The sequence below is a fragment of the Vicugna pacos genome, chromosome 17, assembly GCF_048564905.1.
Source record: "Vicugna pacos chromosome 17, VicPac4, whole genome shotgun sequence".
NCBI classification, from domain to species: domain Eukaryota; kingdom Metazoa; phylum Chordata; class Mammalia; order Artiodactyla; family Camelidae; genus Vicugna; species Vicugna pacos.
In genome coordinates, this window is record NC_133003.1 from 24,776,073 (window position 1) to 24,799,143 (window position 23,071).

The 23,071-nt window shown below is 42.2% G+C and overlaps 1 protein-coding gene across 1 annotated transcript in view; it reads left to right on the forward strand.

Annotated features, from left to right (window-relative positions):
• CACNA1D (calcium voltage-gated channel subunit alpha1 D) overlaps positions 1 to 23,071 on the forward strand; it is a 296,274-nt gene that overhangs the window by 148,005 nt on the left and 125,198 nt on the right. Inside the window, exons 5-8 of the mRNA XM_072941507.1 lie at positions 7,507 to 7,649; positions 11,945 to 12,097; positions 12,636 to 12,832; positions 19,659 to 19,762. Of these exons, the coding sequence (XP_072797608.1) occupies positions 7,507 to 7,649; positions 11,945 to 12,097; positions 12,636 to 12,832; positions 19,659 to 19,762 (597 nt within the window). The remainder of the gene's footprint in view (positions 1 to 7,506; positions 7,650 to 11,944; positions 12,098 to 12,635; positions 12,833 to 19,658; positions 19,763 to 23,071) is intronic.

A 23,071-nucleotide genomic window follows, 5' to 3' on the forward strand; every position in this document is an offset into this window, starting at 1 on the left:
TTAAATGGCCTTTGTGTGTTTTCATCTCCATGACTTCACTCAAATGCCTTTTGCAGTGGAGCAAGGTGATTATTCTTTTGGATTATTCTTTATCATGAATCCTTTGACTTTTCACGAGAGACTAATACTGATGGCTATTGAGAGAGTGGGATAAATTTTGAGCTTGTCTTTTCAAATTTAAGAAGTTAAAGTGGGATCGAAAGTGGTGGCCCAGCAGGATGATTAGACTTCTGGAGAAAATGTTAATGTTAACTTTTGCAAAAAACACCATAGTAAATTGGAGTCTAAGGCATTGCTGCAAAGATAGTGCTAAAAGCAACAGGTGGTAGTTATATATGTGCCATGCCTTCCTATATTTGGTGAACTCTAAGAAGGAATGGCAGACAGGAGCCTTGCAGGTCTGTTGGTTCTGGAATAATCTTGCTGGGCATCTTCTGACTGGACTTTCTGTTTAGCTAGAAGATGGAGATGCTTAGCTCCATTTCTTGTGTTCCTACCCTACAATCACCTCAGCTTTCTGGCTGGAGGCATTTTTCAGACTGTCACACAGCCCAAAGACAGGGAACTCAGCAGAGTGTGATGTTCTCATTGAGTTGAAGAGATAGAGTTCAGGAAGGCTGAGGTGGCTAAAATTTAAGAGGCATATATGAGAGTGGGGAGGGAGCTATTCAGAGAAACAGCTCCATAAATATGCCCTGGGGTCCTCTTGAGTTTTGGCCAAAGACTTAGCTACACTTACATGGGGTAATGCCAGGCAAAGAATACTATTGTGGGGGGAAGGAAAGCTGGGGGTTGGAGGGGGGACTACAGCTGAGTAATAGCTAGAGATCACATAGGTCTAGGAGTTGTTTAAGTTGAGACCAACCAGACTGGAAAGCCCTCATTGAATACCCTGGACTGTCAGTAGAGATCCCAGAAGGGCCATTAGTAGCAGGGCTAAACTAACTTTAGAGCAGAGGTTGGCAAACTATGATCAATGGGCCAAATTCAGCCTGATACCAGTTTTGTAAATATTATTGTCACACAGCCATGTGCATTTGTTTACATAGTTGAATATTTTAGGTCCACAAAGCCTAAAATATTTACTGTCTGGCCCCTTACAAAACAGTTTTGCCAACTCCTGCTCTAGAGTGAAAAACAACTGAAGCCCTTGCTGCTAATGTTTGAAAAGAAGCCTGAAAAGGAGCAAGCTGACGTGCAAGGAACTTAAGTGCTTAACAGAACAAAACTCTTTTTAAAGGAAGACAACAAAATCCAGATACTTAAAGTGTTCAGCATCCGGTCAGATATTACTAGGCATATGAAGAAATATGACCCATGACCAGCATGAAATTCCATCAGTAGAAAAAGACCTAGAAATGACAGAGATGATGAAATTAGTAGAGTATTACTTTAGAAGACTTTTAAAACAGCTATTATAAATATGTTTATGGATTTAAAATAATACATGACCACAGTGAGAAAAGATGGGGCAATGTAAAAAAGACAAATAGGACTTCAAGATCTGGAAAGTATATCTGAAATGAAAAATTCCTGGATTGGCTTAACAGCAGATTAAATACAGTAGAAGAAAATAATCAAAGAATTTGAAGACATAGTAGTAACTCAAAGAATAATGATGGAGACTGAACGAACACCATCTTAGTTACCTGTGGGACAATATCAAGTAATCTAACATACATATGTTTGGAGTCCCAGAAAAGACGGGAGATGGAGGGGAGACAAAAAATTTTTGAAGAAATGAGTCCAAATTTTCTAAATGTGATGAAAAATACAAACATAAGTCCAAGAAGCTCAAAAAAGCCCAAGCAAAATAAACATGAAGAAAGCTACATCAAGGCACATCATGTTCATAATCAAATTGCTCAAAGCCAGAGATAAAGGGAAAGTCTTAAAAGTGGAGAAAAAGACATTGTAGACTTTTGTCAGCAGCTGTGCAAGCCAGAAGACAATAGAGAGATGTCTTTAAAGTGCTAGGGGGAAGTGTCAGTCTATAATTCTTATTTGATGAAGATATCTTTAAAAACTGAAGTAAAAAAGAAAATTTTCAGATAAACCACAGCTGAGGAATCACCATTACTAGACCTGCACCTTAACAAAGGAATTTCTTCACATTGAAGGGAAATAACAACAGATAGAAATAAGAATCTATACAAAAGAAATGAAGAATACCAGAAAGCATAAATTCATATGTAAATATAAAAGCATTTTTCTCATTTTAAAGTATTTTTGAAAGTAATTCTTTACTTAAAGCAAAAATAATAACAGTGTATTGTGGGGTTTATAGCATCTCTAAAAGTAAAATATATGACAACATTAGCACAAAGGACAGAAACAGGGAAATAGGTATATACTATAGAAAACTGCTTGTGTATTTGGTGGAGTTATTATCTGAAGGAAGACTGGTAAGTTAAAGTTGTAAGCCCTAGAGCACAGGCCAGCAAACTTCAGTCCATAGACCAAAAATGGTTTACTGCCTCCCCCACTCACTGACACCACATTGACAAAGTATTTTGCTGTCTGCTTTAGGAGATTAAGTTTTATTGGAAGACAGTCACACTCACACGTTTTATGGCTATTTGGTGTTAGGATGGCAAAGATGAGTAGTTGTGACAAAGACCCTATGAGCTGCAAATCCTAAAATAGTTGCTATCTGGCACTCTACAGAAAACTTCTGCTGACACTTGCCCTAGAGAAGTCACTGGAAAAATAAAGAGGTATAGTTAATGAGTCTGTATTGGAGATGAAATGGAATTTTTAAAAAGCTCAATTAATTTTAAAAAAATGGAAGAAAAAAATGACAATGGACAGGGCAAATAGGAAACAAATACACGAAGCACACACTGATAGAACTGAAAGGGGGGATAGACAAATCTTCAGTTGTAGCTGTATATTTTAATACTCCTCTTTTGAGGAGTGTTGCTAGACCATCTAGACAGAAAATCATTAAGGATATGGGGAGAGTTGAACAGTACTATCTACCAACTTGACTTAATTGACTTTTTGAACACCATACCCAACAAGAGCAGAGTAGACATTGTTTTCACATGCATATTGAACATTCACCAAAAGACATATTCTGGGCCATAAAACAAGTCTCAGTGAATTTAAGAAGATAAAAATCATAAAATTATGTGTTTTGAATGAATTTAGCAATTTTTAAAAAATAAAGTCAGTGTAAAAAAGCGTGTGAATTTCTGTATCCTAGTCATGAACAACGGGAAAATGAAATTTAAAGATAATGTTATTTACTATAACATCAAAAAACATGAACAATTTAGGGATAAATAGCACACTGAAAATGACTAAACCTGCTGAGAGAAATTAAAGAAGATATAAATGAATGAAATGATGTACCATATTCATGGACTGGAAGACTCAATATTGTTAGGATATCAGTTCTTCTGAAATTGCAGTATAGGCTGAATCCTACTCTAAATTCTGGCAAGGTTGTTGTAGAGAATGACAAATTTATTCTAGAACTTATATGGAAATTAGAGAGGCTCTAGGATAACCAAAGAAATCTTAAAGAAAAAAACTGGAACCTGATTTAAGACTTCCTATAAAGCTACAGTAGTCAAGATAGTGTGCTAATAGAGTAAGAAATAGACATAAAGGTCAATGGAATAGTCTAGAAATAGACCCATATGGATGTGATCAATTGATTTTAGACAAAGGTGCCGTGATGAGTCAATGGGTTGAGGAAACAGTTGTTTATCCATATGAAGAAACTTTCCATTCTGACCTCACACCATATACAATTATTGCCTTGAAATGGATCATAGACTTAAATGTAAAAGCTAAAACTATAAAATTTCTAGGAGAAAATATTTATGACTTTAGGGTAGGCAGAGATTTCTTGGGACCCAAAAAGCACTAGCCATAAAAAAAAATTGAAATTTTGAACCTTATTAAAATTTAAAACTTTTCGTCAAAAGGGATACTATGAAAAAGATGAAAAGATAGGGCAGAAAATGGGAAAAAAATATTCCCAGTATATATATGACCAAGAACTTGTATTCAGAATATATATATAAAGAACTCTAACCACTCAAAGGTCAGAATTCAACCCAATACATAGATGGGCAAAAGATTTGAACAGATCTTCACAAAAGAAGATATGTAGGTGGTCAACAAGCACCTGAAAAGACGTTCAGCATCATTAGTAATCAGAGAAGTGCCAACTAAAACAACAGTGACACGGCACTACATATCCACTAGTATTAGTAAAAGGACTGACAGTTAACAGAAGTTAACCGCCATATGGAGCAACTGGAGCACACTGCTTATAGAAATGGAAAATGGTGTATCTCTTTGGAAAAGATTGCTAGTTTCTTACAATGTTAACCATACACTAACCATATGACCATATTACCAGTACGGCTTTTGGGTACTTACCCAAAATAAATCAAAGTACATGCTCACAAAGAGACTTGATTCATAATAGAGAAAAACAAGGAACAGTCCAAATAACTCTCAGCAGGTGAATGGATAAGCCCATTGTGGTATATCACACAAAGGATTATCGCTCAACAATAAGAAGAAATAAACTGCTGATAAATGTAACAGCTTGAATAAATCTCAGAAATGTGGAAAGCAGAAGCAGATGAACGAAAAGGAGAGCATGCTGTGTGATTCCATTTATGTAAGATTCTAGGAAAGGGAAAAACACCCCAGACTGATAAATAGCCAATCACTGGACCTAAAGCTGATTTTGGAGGTAGGCAAAGAGGCAAGAGAGAGCTGTTTGAGATATTGCAAAGGCTCTCTGTCTTGGTTATGGTGTTTTGTTACTTGGGCTTATGCATTTGTCAGAATTCATTGTACACCTTAAATGGGTGTATTTTATTATATATCAATTAAACTGTAATAAAGTTGGTTTAAAAATAAAAAAATCATCTAGGAAACTTTAAGTAGAACTGGACTCGGTTTTTTTCTCATTAAATATGAAAAACTTCAGAACATCAGATTACTCTTTATCTAAAATATGTACTAAATTGTAGTCAAAGAACTCAGAAGGAAAGTTTAAACAGAAAAAGAAAAATCAAATTATTATGTCTTCCCTTGACTCAAATTTCTACTTAAGTTTCCAACTGCAGACTCTATCCTAATCCAATGGAGTTTCCATTCCAAGTCAACTGTGACCTATTGCTTTTGTCAAGGTTCCCAGGAACAGAAACGTTAAGAAAGTAACTGATATTTCTAAAACCCGTTAACTGTTAATAATGTTCAGTGTGTCTACCAGAGCTGATACTATTCTCTGCATAGAAAAGTTTGATCTAAGCCAATTTTTATCCCACTCTTCAAATTTTTAAAATCAACATATTTGTTAAGCATTCATGCTCATCACTAAGCTTTTGGGAGAATGGGAGGTTCACTCTGCTGCTTCTGATTTGTATTGGTTTGGGTAGCTCGTCGCCTTTTTCTCCTGTCTTGCGGTAAACTTTTTATAACAACCTAGGATCAGATACTTTCTCCTCTTGTCCTCATCTCTTCGGGCACATGGTCCTTATTTTGGTTGTGGTGGGGGAGTTGTGAAAGGGTAGAATCACAGAGCATTAGAATGGGAAGTTCAAGGCTCTGGATCATTAATCCAGTTTTCTCAGTTTACAGAGAAGGAAACTAAACCCAGAGAAGAAGAGGGACTTCCCTAATGTTCTAACTCTTAGAAAGAGAAGCCAGCCAGCCCTGACCCCTTACACCCTCTGGCTGTCTGCATACAACAGCCAGCTTCTCTCTCGGACTCAGGCTCCTCTGATGGGAGAGAGCCATTGTTCACCTGTTTTCAAGGGCATTGCTGAAGAACAGGAGATAAAAGGACCATAAAGTGTACACTGCAAAACACCAATACTTGAAAGCAATCTTAAGTCACCACCAGCATAAAGTACTTTCCTATCCCTTTGGGATGAAAATTCCTGTGGCTGCTGCATTTCAGAAGAGTTTGAGGTTTTCTTTCTTCCTTTTCCTTTGTTTTTGTGACACTGTGAACTTGTTTTGGAGGGGAGACTTTTAACTTTAGCCTTGCTGCAGGGAGTTACAGTAATTAAAAAACTATGCTAATGAGAGACCTGTCATAAATTTGATACATTTTCCCAGTCATAACCAGGGAGAGTCCACCCTCTGTACCTTTGAAAAGGTAAAGACCTGACTGATTCCCTCCCTGCTCCTCCACCCACAGCCTAGGTTCCTTGCTAATTGCTGTACTGTTATTAAAACAAAGGACTGATCTTTAAATGCCCCGGAATGACATGACTATGCCCAATCAGGACTGTAATCAGACTACCCTACGTTTTATGGACTCAATGTCTTGGTGATCCTGAGGCAAGCCAGTGGGCGCAGAGCTTCTGCTTTGGCTGCGAATTAAACATTAGAAACCTTTGCTTTGTTGCTGGGCCAATCATCCCCACAATCTGATAGGCCAGAGTTGATTCTATTTGAAACGGACAAATTTCTGTTTATTCTGAAAAACAAGCAACAATTCCAAAGAACAAATGCTTATTTGAAAGAGCAAAAGTAACTGTCAGATGAGTGGATTGCCTGGAAATAGCTTTACTCAGAAAACCTTCTGAGAGTAGGAAAAAATTTGTTATGGCTGCCAGATACAATATTATTCATATTTCAAGAGAGAAAATGATGACATTAATACCTTCCTTTTGGTTACTGCTGTTGGCCTTTGCACAGCTTCTTAGCATCTGGATTTACATCATTACCTGAACATCCCTCTGGAGGTGGAGGGGTGCATGTGCCAGTGACTGTATTGGAAGTGGTGTGATATATTGATTAAGATTGGGAACTTTGAAGTCAATCTTCATTCATGGATTAATTCAGGAGATATTTTTTGAATGCTTCCTGTGTGTAAGGAACTGTTGTACGCACTAAGCTAGAATAGACTAAGTGAAAACGTGAAGAAACAGACTACAATTCACTGTCCTTATGGAACGTACATTCCGATGGGGCCAGCATACCTGGATTCATGTTAGATCTGCCACTCATTTTGTGGCTTCTAGCAAGTTACTTGTTCTCATCCAGTTTGTTTCTTCATATGTAAAATGGAGTTCATGATTCCCATTGCATAACGTTTTTGAGGATTCATGAGGTAATGCATGTTAAGTGCTTAGGATATACTGACTACTCCTGAATGGTAGCTGCTACAATTATTGTCATTGTTATTGCTATTTGGGCAATTCCGTTGTCATCATCGGATACCTGTCATCATCAGATACCTGTCATCATCAGATACCCCTCTAGCATCCAGCCTCCAGGGGGCTGACTAGGATGCTCCATTGGCCGGAAACTGGGTGAGATCAATCCCCAACCCCAGTCCTTTTAGATGTAGGGGCCACGGCCAGGGGTCACAGCCTGATTCTTGCCTCTGCATTACCTTCCCTTTATTTAAGCAGCAGCCAATACAGAATTAGCCCTTGTTCAAAAATAACTGCTATCACCATCCTGTTTTGCTTCCCTGGGTGACAGACTCTAACATTTCCTCCTCTCTTTTTCTTTCAGATTGTTTAGTGTAATTTTGGAACAATTAACCAAAGAAACAGAAGGCGGTAACCACTCCAGTGGCAAATCGGGAGGCTTTGACGTCAAAGCCCTCCGCGCCTTTCGAGTGTTAAGACCACTTCGACTAGTATCAGGAGTGCCCAGTAAGCACGTTTCGTTTCCTAAAGCCCAGAGTTTGTTGATTTTTTTTTTCCTCCTGGGTGGGTCTCGGAATTATGAAATGGGGTGTGATGAGGTGAGTTGTTGCGTAGGAGTCAAGGTCTCATATGCCTTTGCCCTTTATGAAACACTTCTGCTTGTATTGTCACTTTGGGTCTACGTGACAGCCCTGATTCAGGGGCTGGATATGATTGTTGTCTTCTTGATGTTGTGGGAGAAATTTCTCTTGTGGAGACAAAGGAGGTGGTGACGGGAGACCTGGAGGTCAGGCCTCCTGAGTCCAGTCTGGTCTTTGTTCTCCAACACCACACTACTGTCACCTCCTCCCACTCCCAAGTCTGCCCCTCTGCACGTGGCAGGTTAAGTAGATGAGGGTGTTGGAGGGCTCAGCTGACTGCCTTTTTTGCAAAATGAGAGCAACCAGTGGCTAGAATCTTGAAAATTCACTTAACTCTCTAATAGAGAAACTGTTCCTGTCCACTGTGGGGAAGAGGTGAATGCTTCTGTGTCCTCCCCCACATGCAGGGCACAGTAGTGCCTGCTTAAAGGTTGTTGTGAGGACTGAGTGTGGTGATGGAGGGAGAGCCCATGCCAAGGACTGGAGCATAGTCTTAGAGTGAGAGGTGCTATTGTCATCCACTAGGCTACGCTGCCTGTCCAGGCCAGGCGCTACATATCTGGGCCAAGTTCAGTGCTGCTTGAGTTGAAACAGATGCCCCACCTGTGCCCTGGCCAGGAACTTCCATAAGGAGCATGGAGTGTCCTTCACCGAGTTCTGTCCCTGAGAGTACCCCACCCACCCACCTCCTGGGGACTTTGGAGGGTCGAGGTCCTCCTGCCTTTCTAAGGACCGTGGCTGTGAGGTGGCTGCCTGCTTTCAGCTGGAGGACGGATATGGGACTGTGAGATGTGCCTTTTTTTCACAACTTGTAAAGCCATCAGAAGAACACAGATCATGTTTTTGCCTCTCCAGAAGTTCTTCATGAAATTTTATTGAACCTGCTGGCGTTCAGAATGCACCAAAAATTCTCCAGAAAAATTCCAAATTTAACATTTTTAAATGTAGGAAGTGGTGTTTTGTTTTGTTTTTTATGTGTACTTGTTTTTCCAGATGGTTCATTTATTTTCATTGAAAAAGATCAGTGCAAGTCAAAACCACAAAACTGTCTGGAAGCAATTGAGAAAAATAGAAATACGTTGGAAATGATCGGCCCTGTTATGTGTAATATGATTAAATGAGAAGTTCAGTGAGCAAACATGAGGTTTCAGATTCAGTTGTTACAGCTTAATCTAATTTCAAAGTAACCACAACAACTTTTTTCCCCTAAAGAGCAAATGACAGGCCGGCCTGTCTGCGGTATGTGCTGTGAGCTTCGTGGATCTGAGTCATACGTGAGGACTTCTCAGCCCATGTTCTTTAACTGCCCTGGTGGGGAAACTCCAAGTCTCTCCTCAGGCCTGACTAGGCTTTGGGGAGATGGGTCGGGGCCTCTGGGTCAGGGCCTCTGGATCAGGCTCTTTCCTGTGCTGGTTTGCAGCTGTGGACCAGTGATTTCTTAAGTGCCTGAAATTGTTAAAAATGCCAGAGAAGGTGTGACTGTTTACACTTCTCTGGGAACTATCTAATCCCTTCTAAAGAGAACTTGAACTGGTCTACAAGGCATGATTTTGTGTGTGTGTGTGTGTGTGTGAATAGGTGTTCATTCATGGGAAGGTAAAAATGTGTTTCAAATAGAGCCCTTCAGATGTTTATGGAGCTCTTAACCACCCACACTCAGCTGATAAATATGTGTCTGAATCCTCGACTATCAAGTGGGAAAGAACCCTCAAGATCACCCACCTCCACAAGTACCATCTTTTAGATGAGGAAGCTCATGCAAGAAAGAGGTAGTGACTTAAGCAGGTTCTTGCAATTAGTGGGTGACCAAACAGGGCCAGACCCGTAGCCTCCTAGCTCCTAGCCCAGTGTTCTTTCTACTCCATTTCACTGCCTCCTTAGGTTAGAATCCCATGAGATCAGCTGTACATATTGGTTATATACAAAGGAGCCTAATGTCGTGAAAGTGTACACGTTCACATTACATACAATGTCATTATCTCATACATTTGACTAATCCAAAATATTGAAAATTTGAAATATAATAGTGATACTGTATTTAACTGTAACAGTAATTGTTACATTGCACTTAAATGAAATGTATTAAACATAACCACATTTGTGAAACATACTGCTCAGTGCCATAAAATTGAGAGTAACTACTGGATGATGATTTTGGATGGCCCATCCATGTCTTAAGAAAAAAAAAATGTAAAGACAAACAAAAAACTCTTTGTCCAAGTAGATGAGAGCAGATGTTTCTTTTCCACTCCATCTATTCCTTATAGAAGATGAAAACATTAAAAGTCATCCTACTGATCATTTTTTTCCCCAAAAGAAACCACTTGAACATTTAAATATCTGAAGGCAGTACTGAGGATTTTTGTCATAATGAGCATCTGGAAAGAGGCTCTTTGCGAGTCTGAAACTCTGTTATCACTCTTCCCTCCCCATCCCTGCCCCCACCTTTTCCTGTGTACTTCTTATCATGGTGAACTTTTCTTGTAATTGCTGTTATGTGTCTCTACATGGTGTGTTCTGACTTCTAACTCATTTAGTTGTAGCATCTCAACTTCTTATATTCTTTTGTTCGTTGAATATGTATTGGGAAAGTGAGAAGATATTAGAAAAGGCCAGTTTGAAAGAGTGAGAGACCTTGGGGAGAGGAAGAGAAAGACAAGGGGGAAAAGAGTGAGTTATACAGAGGGAAGCTGAGGTCATGGGTGACAGGAGGAGCGCAGGGCACACAGGCGCCTGGTGGATCAGGCAGCCTGGATCTGGTGGGGCTGTGGTTTCCTGCTAACCACTCTCCTTCAGTCTCCTATTTCCTTCCACCCAGTACCGAGTGTTGCCCAACCATCCCTCTTCCCGTGGTCTTTTCTCTTCCTGTACCATGGCTCTGAGTGTTACTCTGTGAGTAGCTTCCAGGTTTCTGTGTTCCTCCCTCATCTCACAAGTCCACGTGTCACCTGCAGACGCTTCCCTCTTTGTGTTAAGCCAGTGATCAAACTCACTGGATCTAGTTGATCTCACCCCTTCAATCCTCTGCCCCTCTCCTACCTCCCTCATTCCTGAGGAGCCTCCTTTTGACAGGCTTATCTTTGTTCAGGCACTAGGATTAGCATCATGACCCTGCCTCCCCGGCCACCTTCTCTCCCTCAGACTTGCTTATTGAGTTCTGATCTCATCTGGATCCTTACCCTGTCCTCCCTGGAGGCCCCACACCCTCCAGCTACTTCTCTGCCTCTCTTGCCTACAGCTACCCCACTTATATTTCTAAAAAGACTGCCTTTTGAATTTTCCTGGATCTCCCCCATGTATACATGTTATTAAACTTTTGTTTGATTTTTTTTTCCTGTTTAAAAATAAAGAGACTTCCCTTTGCTGACGGTCTGAAGTCTGGCGCTGTAATACGAATCCCAAACTCAGAGCTACCTAGCTTGCAATCTGCTTGTCTTTCCCGATACCTTTTCCCACTGCGTGACCGCCAGCTGAGACTCACCACCCCCAGCCCATGTGGTGCAAGCTTGCTTCTGTGCTTTCGGTGCTTTCTTCTCTCTGCCTGGAGTAGCCCCTCCCCCGTGCGTGCCCACACGCCAGTGGAAATCCACCCTCCTCAGCCTTCAGGCCCTCCTGAGAGGGAGACTGCTGCCCAGTCCTCTTTCTTCTTTCATCTGTCTTTAATTTTAACGGTGTGGTATTACTCACCCAGCATCTGTGTGCTACCTTAATTTGTGTTTAATTCTTACGTCTTCTCCTAGAAAATAACCTCTTTGAGAGAAGCCACGTTATGTAACACATCTCCACACTCCGCAAGGCACCTAAACCTTGCGCTTGCTGCGAGGTAGATGTTCAAGGAATTTTGCTGAATGGATGAATGAATGTGTAAATGAGTGACTTTCATATCCAGCAGTCCCCTCTCCCGGCCTTAGTTTTTCCATCTTTTAAGTTGAAGGATTTGGATTAGATGATCTTTAAGGTTCCTTTTTAATTTATCTCACATCCAGGTTTAATGTTAAAAGCTATGGAAAAGAAGAAAAGCTATGAAATAGCCTTTCGAGTTTTATTACTATGTGTCATACACAGATCAGGCATCATTAGGAATTTTACACACACACACACACATACACATATGTCATTGAAATATTTCCTAGCTCACTAACTTATTTTTCTCTTTCCTAGGTTTACAAGTTGTCCTGAACTCCATTATAAAAGCCATGGTTCCCCTCCTTCACATAGCCCTTTTGGTATTGTTTGTAATCATTATCTATGCTATTATAGGATTGGAACTTTTTATTGGAAAAATGCACAAAACATGTTTTTTTGCTGATTCAGGTGAGTAATGAAAATAGTAGATAACCTTACTTTTTAAAAATTCAGCTTTCCCAAAAATAACTTTTGCAGTTTGGGGAAAATCTAAAACAAAATGAGAGAGAGAGAGAGTGAGAGAGAGAGAGAAAAGAAAGCCAAATACACCAGTAAATCTAAGCCAGTTGTTAGTATGAATTATATTCAGAATAAATGAGAATTTAGTCTCCTTTTCTATCTTAATTTCCTATGTAAGGTATTCTGACAAGGACTCTGAAAACTAGACCACGAGGTGAATCAGTAGTGTTGTTCTGTAAAGGCTGAAGAAAGGTTCTGTAAAAGTGAGGACAGAGGAGAGAGCAGTGGACTCTGAGTAGAGGAAATGGCAAATCCCATGAAGGAGGGAATATGTGAAGTGAATCTTGAAGGGCAAGAGGAGTCCAAGACAGCGTAGCTGGGACATAGGGCGTTCCAGGGTCTGGCAAGGGGACAACAGCTTCTGCGGCTTGGTTTCCTGATGCTCCCCTCTCCCTTGAGTTCTGAAGCCTTCCTCCTCTGTTGGCAGATGTTGTAGCTGAAGAGGACCCAGCACCATGTGCGTTCTCAGGGAATGGACGCCAGTGTACCGCCAATGGCACGGAGTGTCGGAGTGGCTGGGTTGGCCCCAATGGAGGCATCACCAACTTTGATAACTTTGCCTTTGCCATGCTCACCGTGTTTCAGTGCATCACCATGGAGGGCTGGACAGACGTGCTCTACTGGGTAAGCAGCTTGAGGAGAGAGTCTGTGGAATGTTCTTTCCTTGGATAGAAGTGTTTCATTAGCTAGAGCCATTGGCTAGAAGAGAAACCCCAGAAGTGAGTTCTTTGGGAAGGGATGCAGACCCTCCCTTCACTCAGGACCTGTCATCCCCACCTCAGGGCCTTAGTTTCAGCTCTACAGAATGTTGGCTCTCTCCCATCCCCAGTCCCACTGAGCTGGTTTTGCCCAGTAGTCTGCTTTTTAGGAGGAACTCCAGCAGGCCAGGGCTGTCCTGATTAAATGCTTAGAAAGCCAGAGGTCATTTCCCCAGTTAAGAGGCTCCTGGACTCCATGGACTAAATCTTGTTCTACTAGGCCCTATACAGGAGATAGACAACATGAATTGGATCCTTTTCATGCTTTCCATAGCTTAGGACAGCCTTAAAGCCAAAGTCGGGTTTTCCCTTATTACAGTATTTCCCTTTTGCATCTTCAGTATTACTATAAATCAGCCCAGCATAAGCCCTCTGCTCTCTCCCTTTCTCTTTGGAGCCGGGACCTCTGGCAGAGCATGCAGAGGTAGCTCGTCAGCCTTCCGGGACTGGTGGAGCTGTCCGTGAACACGGAGGGATACCCTTTGTGTGGTTGCCGCCTGGTTCTTATTCCTGATGGAGCCAGGGGGTGGCTATAAATGAAGAGCAGTCATATTTTAACAGCCTTTTCTCAGAGCAGAGTTTGTTTGTTTACTTCTTTGCCTGATAGAATTGGGAAAAGCTCATAGAAGTTTAGAAATGATTTTCCACGGCACAGAGTTGCTGGAAAAAACAGCCGACTTGCGGATTTTGAGCCTAAACTCAAGTCCAAACAGGATTAACCCAGATTCCAATAATGATTTGTTAAAAGGCAGTTAGTAATAAAATACTTCTTGAATGAGCAGTCTCTAGTTAGAATGCCTGCAGATTGAGAAGGAGCTTCTGACAGGATCTAACTTTCAGACACTTGATTGAATTTCCCATTACTCTGTAACTTCAGAGATTGTAGCATGTAATGGTTATGAATAGATTTTTTGCTTCCCTTCACCAGTGAGCACCATACTTACAGGATTGTAGGAGTCCCTGTATATTCAATGTTAAGCAAAGGAGGTATGTTTTTATTTTCATCCCTCAAGTATGAATCTAGTTTGGTAATAAGGTTTTTTTAAGCATCACCAACATGTTCTATCTTTCCCCCCTCCTTTTCTTATTGTCATAGGAGAGTGTGTGTGTGTGTGTGTGCGCGCGCGAGAGTGTGTGTGTCTCTCTGTGGGTATGCACATCTGTTATTTATATCCATAACACAATGGCTTTCATGAAGAGGAAGAAGGAAAGAGATTCTATTGGATGAGCCAGGTCCATGGCCCTGCAAGGGGACCTTCTAATTATGTAAAGTGTTTGTTTTCACTGTTTCTTCCTAAGTTGCAACTCCTACATAGAGTAGTGACGTTCTCATAACCAGTCTTCCCTTGGAGTTTTCTGATAAATAGAAAAAGCATCATCCAACTAGCCCAAACTGATCCTTCCCCCACACAAAGAGTACAGAAGACAACATTCTGATTGAAAACAAACAGACAAAAAATCTGTGACTCCCCACAGCTCTGTTCTCCCTGTTGTCACAGTGAATTGTCCGTTGCCGATCCAGCATGCCTTGACTAATGGACAGTTTTATCCTTTATTATGTTTCTGTATGTTGATCCTCTCATGACGATGTTCCTGTTGCCACGCAAGTGAAAACTCTGGGAGTGTGTGATGAAAGGAGAGGAAACTCCATGCACCCAGAAACAAAAGTTTCACTTGCTTTCCTGAGAACCGTTAAGTATCACCTAGGATGATATAATTATTACCTCTATTATTCATATGACAATCACAGAGCTAATAATTTGACAATCTAATAATTACATTCTCTATGAATTACATGGCATCTTTATTCCAACGGAGGAACTCCAATAATTTACCAACATTATTCCAGTCTATATCCCTTTATAGAACATCTCAGAAACAGTGGAATACAGACCCCTGGACATCCCCAGGGTCTTACTGCAAGTGCTGTGGTCCATGATCTAAAACAGGGGTCTACAGACTTTTTTATAAGGGGCTAGGCCATATTTGGTCTTGCAGACTGTAGTGTCTCTGTCACAACTACTCCAGTTTTGCCCATGTCACTTGGAAGTAGCTGTAGACAACATGGGAACCTGTGGCTTCCTTCTGATACTTATCTATGGACACTGAAATGTGAATTTTGTAGCACTTTCCTGGGTCATAAGATACTGCTGATTTTTTTCCTCACCATTTAAAAATGTAAAAGCCATTTTCAGCTCATGGGCCATGCAGAAGCAGGTGATGGGCTGGGCTTGGCCTGCAGATCATAGTTCAGTGACCCCTGGTCTAGACTAGAACCCAGCCCTCTGTCCTTGACATTCTTCCACTGTCAGAGGTTCGTGAGCTCTTCTCAAACACTAGGGGGCAGCTCAGTAATGTCTTCCAGAGTGCTCAGAAAGATCTTATTCTCTGAAACATGTCAGGTTGCTTTTAATTACTTGTTGATTGCATTTATTAACTCAGCATAGACTAGGCAGGAGGCAGGGCCCCAGCCTTTTCCATACTTTATGGGCCACGGTTGGCTGGAAGCCACACAGTTCTGTTCCAGAACACCCTGGCCCAGAGCAGGTGCTCGGCAAATGCCAATTACACTTCAGGTGTCTCATCCCATTGCTTCAGTGTAGATGCGCCATGTTTAAATGCCATTTTAATCCACAACCAGGATGTAAAGCGAGCATCTGAGACAGAACTAAGGAGATTCGATTTTAAATGTTGATTGCAAGGAGATTTCTCAGTCCTTTAGGTGTTTGTATATGGTGGACAAAGTCTTTACAGGGATATTTTGCATCTTGTCAAGATCATATTCAGTCAGTGTTCTCAAGCCCGTTGATGCCACAACTCTCCAGAGTGCCTGGCAAGTGGCCAGCAGGGTCTTGACAAGGGAAATGCAGGGGGCCCAGTATGCAGAATGACACACATAGAGCAGAGCCACGTGGATGTGTGGGGAGGGGATTCTTAACTTCTGGAGAAACATAATTTTTTTCAGCACTCTCTTATGAGGTGAATTCCATAGACATAATTGAGCTGCCATCTGACCCACATGTATTTGATGTCCTTAGAGGCAGAAGGGTGAAGTGCAAGGAAAGAGCCTTGAGGCTGCCTAGGGCTGGGCACGTGACCTTGGGTAGGTCACCAAAACTCTTGGGCTTTAATTTTGTTGTCCACAAGATGCAGAATAACACTACTTGATTTCATTTTTTTCTTTCAACTTGGGGGAAATGTTTTTAAGTGTAGGAAATTAAGTAAAATAGTATTGGTTTCAGGAGAGAGCTATCCATATAAACCGTTTATGGCCTTTTGCTTTAGTACCAAGCTCTTTTCTCAGCACATCCATGGCAGCGATGGCTGTCAGACCGAACGGGAAGTTCTGTCTCAGCCAAGCTGACAGTCTCCTTCATTCCTGTTATCTGGGAGACCCCTCTCTAGTTCACCAACAGCTTGCCTTTCTTCGCCTTTCTCTTATTCCATGCTCAGGGAAGTGACCACCAATTTATCAAGTTTCTAGTGGTGTTAGCAACACTTAGAAAAAAACAAAAAGCCTCAGGTTAGCCTTTAATTGGAGACATGGATGTGCATTTCAGCCTTTGAAGTGAGGGAAAACTGAAACTAAATGGATTATTATTTCCTGAGTACCAGGTGACACCACATGAAGACTTTGATATACTTCAAAAATCTAAATTGAAATGCCTGAGCTCATGCCGATTTCTCCATTGTTGACAAAGACCATGCAGACAAAATCCCAAGCACAGTCTCTATTTTCATGTGGGGGTTTGGGGGACCAGCTTGCCAGTTCTGACTTGTCCCATGTGTGTGGTAAGGTCTAAGAAATACTAGCCTCTGAAAAGAGACCCTTGTTGAGAAGGTTTAGTTGGGAGAAAGACTGTCCCCTAAAGCTTAATTTTTGTTTCTCTTTCCCACCTTCTGGAGATTTAAAGTCTCCTGTGGCCTTGGTTTTCCCCTCAGCCCCAGCTGTTGTTCCAGGTAATATTTCTGATTTGAGCAAATGAGAGAATAGGAGTCTGTTGAACACTGATTCCTAAACAATTAGAAGTCTCTTTATTTGGAGGAAAAGTTCCCTCTCAAGTGGGAGCAGACAGCTGTTCCTGGAGCCATTCTCTGGGCCATGGGACTGAGGCCTGGAAGAGGATGGGCAGGGCAGAGTGTCGGCTGACGGCTGACCTACTTTGCCAGAGTGTGGGAGCGCAAAGTCTCCTGGTGGGGGCCCTGGACGTGCACATCCTTCCCTCCCCATGGGCACACTCTGCCCTGCCACGTGCATTCCTCCTGCTCCAGCAGAGAGGAAATGGGCCCACAGAGGTCTCTGTGGAAGGGTCTGACTTCAGGCTGAGCTCTGCCCACTACCCCAGGCAGCCTGTTTCTTCTCCTCTGCTCATAGGTTTTTAAATAAGTTTAGTGGCACAGTTGCTTTGGAAGAATTACCCTGGGCCTTCCTGCTGAAATTAGTTTATCCAACTTAATTAGATCAACAATTGCAGCCACGGCCCTGGCTCATTCATTACCCTAATTGCCAATGTAAGATGTGCAGACTGATATGAGTTCTATTGAGCACATCAATTTTCATATGGCCAAACAGGTGTTTCAGAAGGGATTTAATACCCTCTCCCTCAACTTCAGCAACAGATGTTAGGTTTTTTTTTTTAATGTTTTCTTTTTCTATTTGGTTTCTGCATGAAACGAACAGTGAAATGCATGAGCTTCATTCTGTAAAGCTAAAACTAGAGCCAGATAATGTAGAGGAAAGCGCATGCTTAAAGTCCTAAGGGCTTGACCCTGCACACAAGAACCATGAATCGGCCCAGACTGTATACTGTTCTATTAGCTGGAGATTCTGGGTGTTCTAGCAAAGTCAAGCATGACGTCATTCATTCTGTCCCCTGACTGGTCCTTAACAACTTCTTTCTGGGAGAAGTGTTTGCCCAATTTAATGCTAACTTGTGCTGCTGGAAAGTTCCATCCAGCCGTGAACCTTAAAACACCTGTTTATTCCAGCAGGGAAATTGCTCATGACTGAACCTCTCCCGGGAAGATGTGTTGGGGCAGCCACGTCTGACTGCGCTGCTTGAGCTTGTCCCAGAATTAGGGGCGCCAGATTCCTTTGGGAAGCTCACTGCTGGAGCCAGCTCTCCAAGGGTGGGTCTTGTTGGTTCAAGCTAGGTGTAGGGGAGAGGGGCTTTTTTCTTTCCCTTCTCCTAGGTCCTTCCCATGGATGCAATTGGGAAAAACCTCATTCCCCAAAATACCCTTGAATGTGTGTCAGTTAGTTGACTTCTGAATACTTTCCTTCTTTGAATTAATTTAGCTGTGCTTGCACTCACTGATTGCAGATAATATAGGTTTAAAGTAGATTAGGTTTCCTTGGATAGGTTGGCTACTAATGGAAAGTTACTATTTCAGGGTTGTTTTTTTGTGGGGAGGAGGGAGAGGAAGTTAGTTTTATTCATTTATTTTTAGAAGCAGTACTGGGGATTGAACCCAGGACCCTGTGCATGCTGAGCATGTGCTCTATCGATTGAGCTATGCCCTTCTCCCTCAGGGTGTTTTGTTTGGTTTTTAAGAAAATAATTTATGGAGTTAAATGTTGCAAATTTGTCCCCATAACTAAGACTTTTCCACCATCACAAATTTTGAAAGCAAAAATAGTACTAATAACTTGAGAAGAGTAGAAAATAGTTTCCAGCTAAGCAGCAGTTTTGTCTTCTACTAAGATCTTTTCTGAAAAACCCCTTATCAAGACAGTTTCCTGTGAGAAAGAGCCAAATCCCAGCTGATTTCCCTCCCAGTGGCCAAAGGTTGCTATTGCTATTATTTGCCCAGAAAACTTTGGTGATTCTGTGTGTGTGTGTGTGTGTGTGTGTGTGTGTGTGTGTTGAGAATATATAATGAATGTGCTTTGGCTACTGTTGTTTGATTTGAAGCTAAGTAAATATTTCATTAAATGTATAGAATGCTGTCTCTAATGTGATCCTCTCTCCTTATTAGATACTCTTTTTTAACCCACTCCTATGAGACCGTCTTATTTCTTGCAGATGAATGATGCTATGGGATTTGAATTGCCCTGGGTGTATTTTGTCAGTCTCGTCATCTTTGGGTCATTTTTCGTACTAAATCTTGTACTTGGTGTATTGAGCGGGTAAGCTACACCTCTTTCATTTTGAAAGCAGAGTTCTGAGGACAGTTGCCAAGACCACACAGGCTTTGTTCGTGGGGGCCACCAGGCGGGTGCCAAGCATTTTCTGTGTCCTCCAAGATGCTTAGCTTTCTTTTCTGCTGAGGCTTCCCAAATCAAGCTGATTCCTGGAACCTCGCCAGCCTTCATGAAGGAAAGCTATAGGATAGTTATTGACCAGAAATTAATCAGTGTTGTCACTTGGGATTTAAATAGTTGGCATTGCTTGCCCATTTGTCTGTCCTAAAAGGAGATATATCTATAATTGCTTTATTGGTCTGGATCCAAATGTAATGCAGATTAATTGGTACAAAGCAGTAGCTAAATGACTTTTTGTGGGCCACATTGGTAGGTTTCAGCAGCAGAACATGTCCTCACTGAAGGAACCAAAATGGAAGGCCCTTGGCGGGGTCCCATCCTAGGAGCACCAGTCTTTGGTCAAAGCCCTAGTGGTCTGGCAGCTGGTCCTGGGGCTCTGCTCTTTGGCAAATGGATAACTGATAACTGATCTCCTTACATTTTACAGGTAAATGATGCGATAGGATGGGAATGGCCATGGGTGTATTTTGTTAGTCTGATCATCCTTGGCTCATTTTTCGTCCTTAACCTGGTTCTTGGTGTCCTTAGTGGGTAAGCAGTTGGATCCATGTTCCACATTCTGCTGCTGCCACATGTCAGGCGGCTCTGCGTGTCCCCTAGCTGCTCCCTGCGGCTTTCTCTGCATGCGTGTGGACTCTGATGTCCCCTCTGTGTGTTGCTTTTGGACTAAACTGTGATTCTTTCTGCTTGTATCTGTTTGTGAGATTCTGTGTTTATGATGCTTGCCAAACACAAGTAATTTAATGAAAGTGTTTCCCTGAAGCTAGTCACATTAATATGCCCGTGTGTAGAAGTGGATTAAAACTGAGTAAAAGGATTCCCAGCCTTGGTCTCACCCAGGAAAGGGCCTTTGTCTTTTGTGGTTTTCTTCCCTTTGGTACATACCGTGGCCTTTTTAAGTTACCCACAATGTATCATGAATGTTTCCAGTGGTGTTTTAGATTTCATGGTAAAGGAGAAATAGGCCTAGGTTAGCACATAAATAATAAACAGTTTCAAAATTGCACATCCTTCAGATCAGGATCATTTATTAGCTCAGGATCATTTTCTGCTGCTGTCATTGTGAGAATGTTCCCTCAAATTCATTTTTAATCATAACTTGTAGAATCTTTCTTTAATGCAGAGTAATAATCAGCTTTTGCACCTAAATTCCTATAGCCTTATCCTTGTCCTTGTCACTCAGTCACTGTTTTTGACATTTCATTTTGTTGACCACCTCGGCTCTGTGGGTTGACCGACCAACAAGGGGTTTCAGTGGAGACTGGGTCAGGAGGGGGCCTTAGCCCTGCCGGTAGTCACCATCCCAGAGCCCTTCTGGGCAGCTGTGCACCCTTCCCATCCCACAGCCACCCCAGACAGGGGAGGACCTCAGACAAGGGAGGACCCCAGAGAAGGGAACTGGGGCTCCCAGACTCTCAGGAGCAGTGCCAGGTTATCACCATTGATGGGGTGCTTGGAGTGGCCAAAGCCCAGGAGGCGCCCATCTCCCCAGAGGAGGCTTTGTCACTCCCTGAGCTCAGACATCCTCAGGAGAGAGATCCTGCTGATAGACTTGATTCCAAGTGAGTTTATCTTTTCCTCACTCCCTTTATCTTTGTCTTTCTGAGCTTCTATCTAGGGGAGGTGATGTCTTCATGCAATACTGAATCAATGGAGAGACCTTTATCGCACTTTTCTAAATGCTGCTTTTTCCAGAGCAGAAAGCAGAGCTAGTTACCCATTTCTGCTTCCTTTCCTCATCTTCCCTCTAGCCTCCCCAGCCTGTTTTCAGGGGATAACAAATTTAGAATTCTGTTTGACTAGGTGTGGTCACTTTTTACACCATGGGCACACCCTGTCATGTGAAACCCCTGTCTAGAAGTGTTCAGGAGCCTGTGTCCCACAGTGAGAGGAGTGGTGGGAAGGTGGGCTGGGACTGAGGTAGGGATGTGACAGCATACCCCCACCCACCACCCTGACCAAAGCTTCTTTCTGCAGATGAATGGCCCCCAGGCCTCCTGTTCTTTCACTTAAAACTTTAAAAAGTACCTTCCTCCTAACACCTTCCATCGCCTTAGGTTAGCGTTGGGATTGTAAGGGTGGAATTTATCCCAGGAGAAACAGCCTCATGTTGATTTCACCACAGGAAAGGCCCATACAAGGTTAACAGCAGCTCTGTTGTGAATTCCTTGGCGCCCCATGTCTCCTAAACCCAACTAAACTGAGGCCATGGAAACGACTAATTTTAACAGTGCCAGTGACATGCCTTATCTTAGAGCTCCCCAGAGCAGGAACATCACCCCAGCAGGATGGAGCATCTGAAAAAGAGGAAAAAATGGGGGGGAGGGACTTCTCATTATCATGGAGAGTTTTAAATATATGCTTCCCCCACCAGGGGGTACCCAAAGCTGGAAGATGAAAATAGGCACCCACCATGATAAATCGAAGAGTTTACTTAAACATAGTTTAGGAAAATAATAAGTAATTGTAAAACATTTTTGTGTTATGTTTAGGAAAATAATAAGTAACTGTAAAACATTTTTGTGTCAGAACAAAACTAGATCCTTTATGAAGGAGTCAAATGATATGTGAACTTTAAAAATAAAATCTAAGACTTCCTAGCAATTGTCCATGAGTTCCACATTGTGCCCCAGCTCCTGGGGGCTGCACACTGACTCTGCCCTACCTGTAAGGCCACTTAGTGGGAAATGCTGGGGGGCACTTTGTGGAAAGTAAGAACCACGTCTGCAGAGCAGTCTCTCAGCGGTGTTTGCTCATTCAGTCAGCATTTCCTGAGCTCCTGTTGAGTGCCCGGCTCTGGGCCAGAGGCTAGGGTGCCAAGATGTCTGAGACATAAATGGGGGCCTTATGCTCAGATGTTCATCGTCTGGTGGGGGAAACATTGTTAAGCAGTGCAGGATGGCCAAGCTAGATAGAGGTGGAGACTGAGGGGCTGTGAAAGCTGCCTGTCTGTGAGCTAGATCTTAAAAGATAAGGCATCTGCGGGGGCATGGGTGGGGGGAGTGTGATTGGGGGTACTGATGATGAGCTGGCGTGTTCCTTCCTCCCCTAAGAGTTAGCTACCTGGGCTTCTCTGTCCTCCTTGCCTCTGCCCTCCTTCCTCCTTGACTTTCCCCCAAAGCAACAAAAAAAATCTAAATGGGTCATTTGTATTCATTTTCTTGTTAAAGCTGACTTAAAAATTTTTTGATTTTAACCTTAGGGTTCTTTCCAGTTTTTTTGGGGGGGGGCACTCTAGAGGGAGTACAAAGCCTGAAGGACGTAAATGTTAAAAGGAAGATGACTTAGGTCAGATAGTCCCTTAGAGACCATCAGACTGACACAGATGTAATCTGGAAAGCCCTGAATTAAAAGGCTCCCATTTTAGACACTTAAGACTGTGCTGCTGCTTTCTGATGAAGAGTCATTAAATGATGCTGTGTGTCTTTAAGTCTGTTAACCATGTGGAAATATTTGTTTCTGCTCCTTGGCTCCTCCTTTTTCCTGTATGGCCATGCCATCCTATTGTATCCTTGAACGGATTTTAATCTACACGCTTAATTTCATGTTGGTACATTTTTAAAGCATTGTTAAGACTGATATACATTGGGAAAATCTTTGGTTTTACCGCCGACCCTTTTTCTCAAGGTGAGTATGAAGTTTGTGAACTTCAGCCCCATGTAGCTGAGCGTGGTCCTGGGTAAATACGACTTATCTCTGGTGATTGTGTGCCATGGGAGGAGCCGAGAACATCTGTAACCAGGGTGGCTATTTCACATTAAGTCGTCTTTAAGGAGATGGTCCCATGATGACCAGGGTTTGGAAAGGCTGTCTCAGTGAAGCCTACGATTCAGACAGATT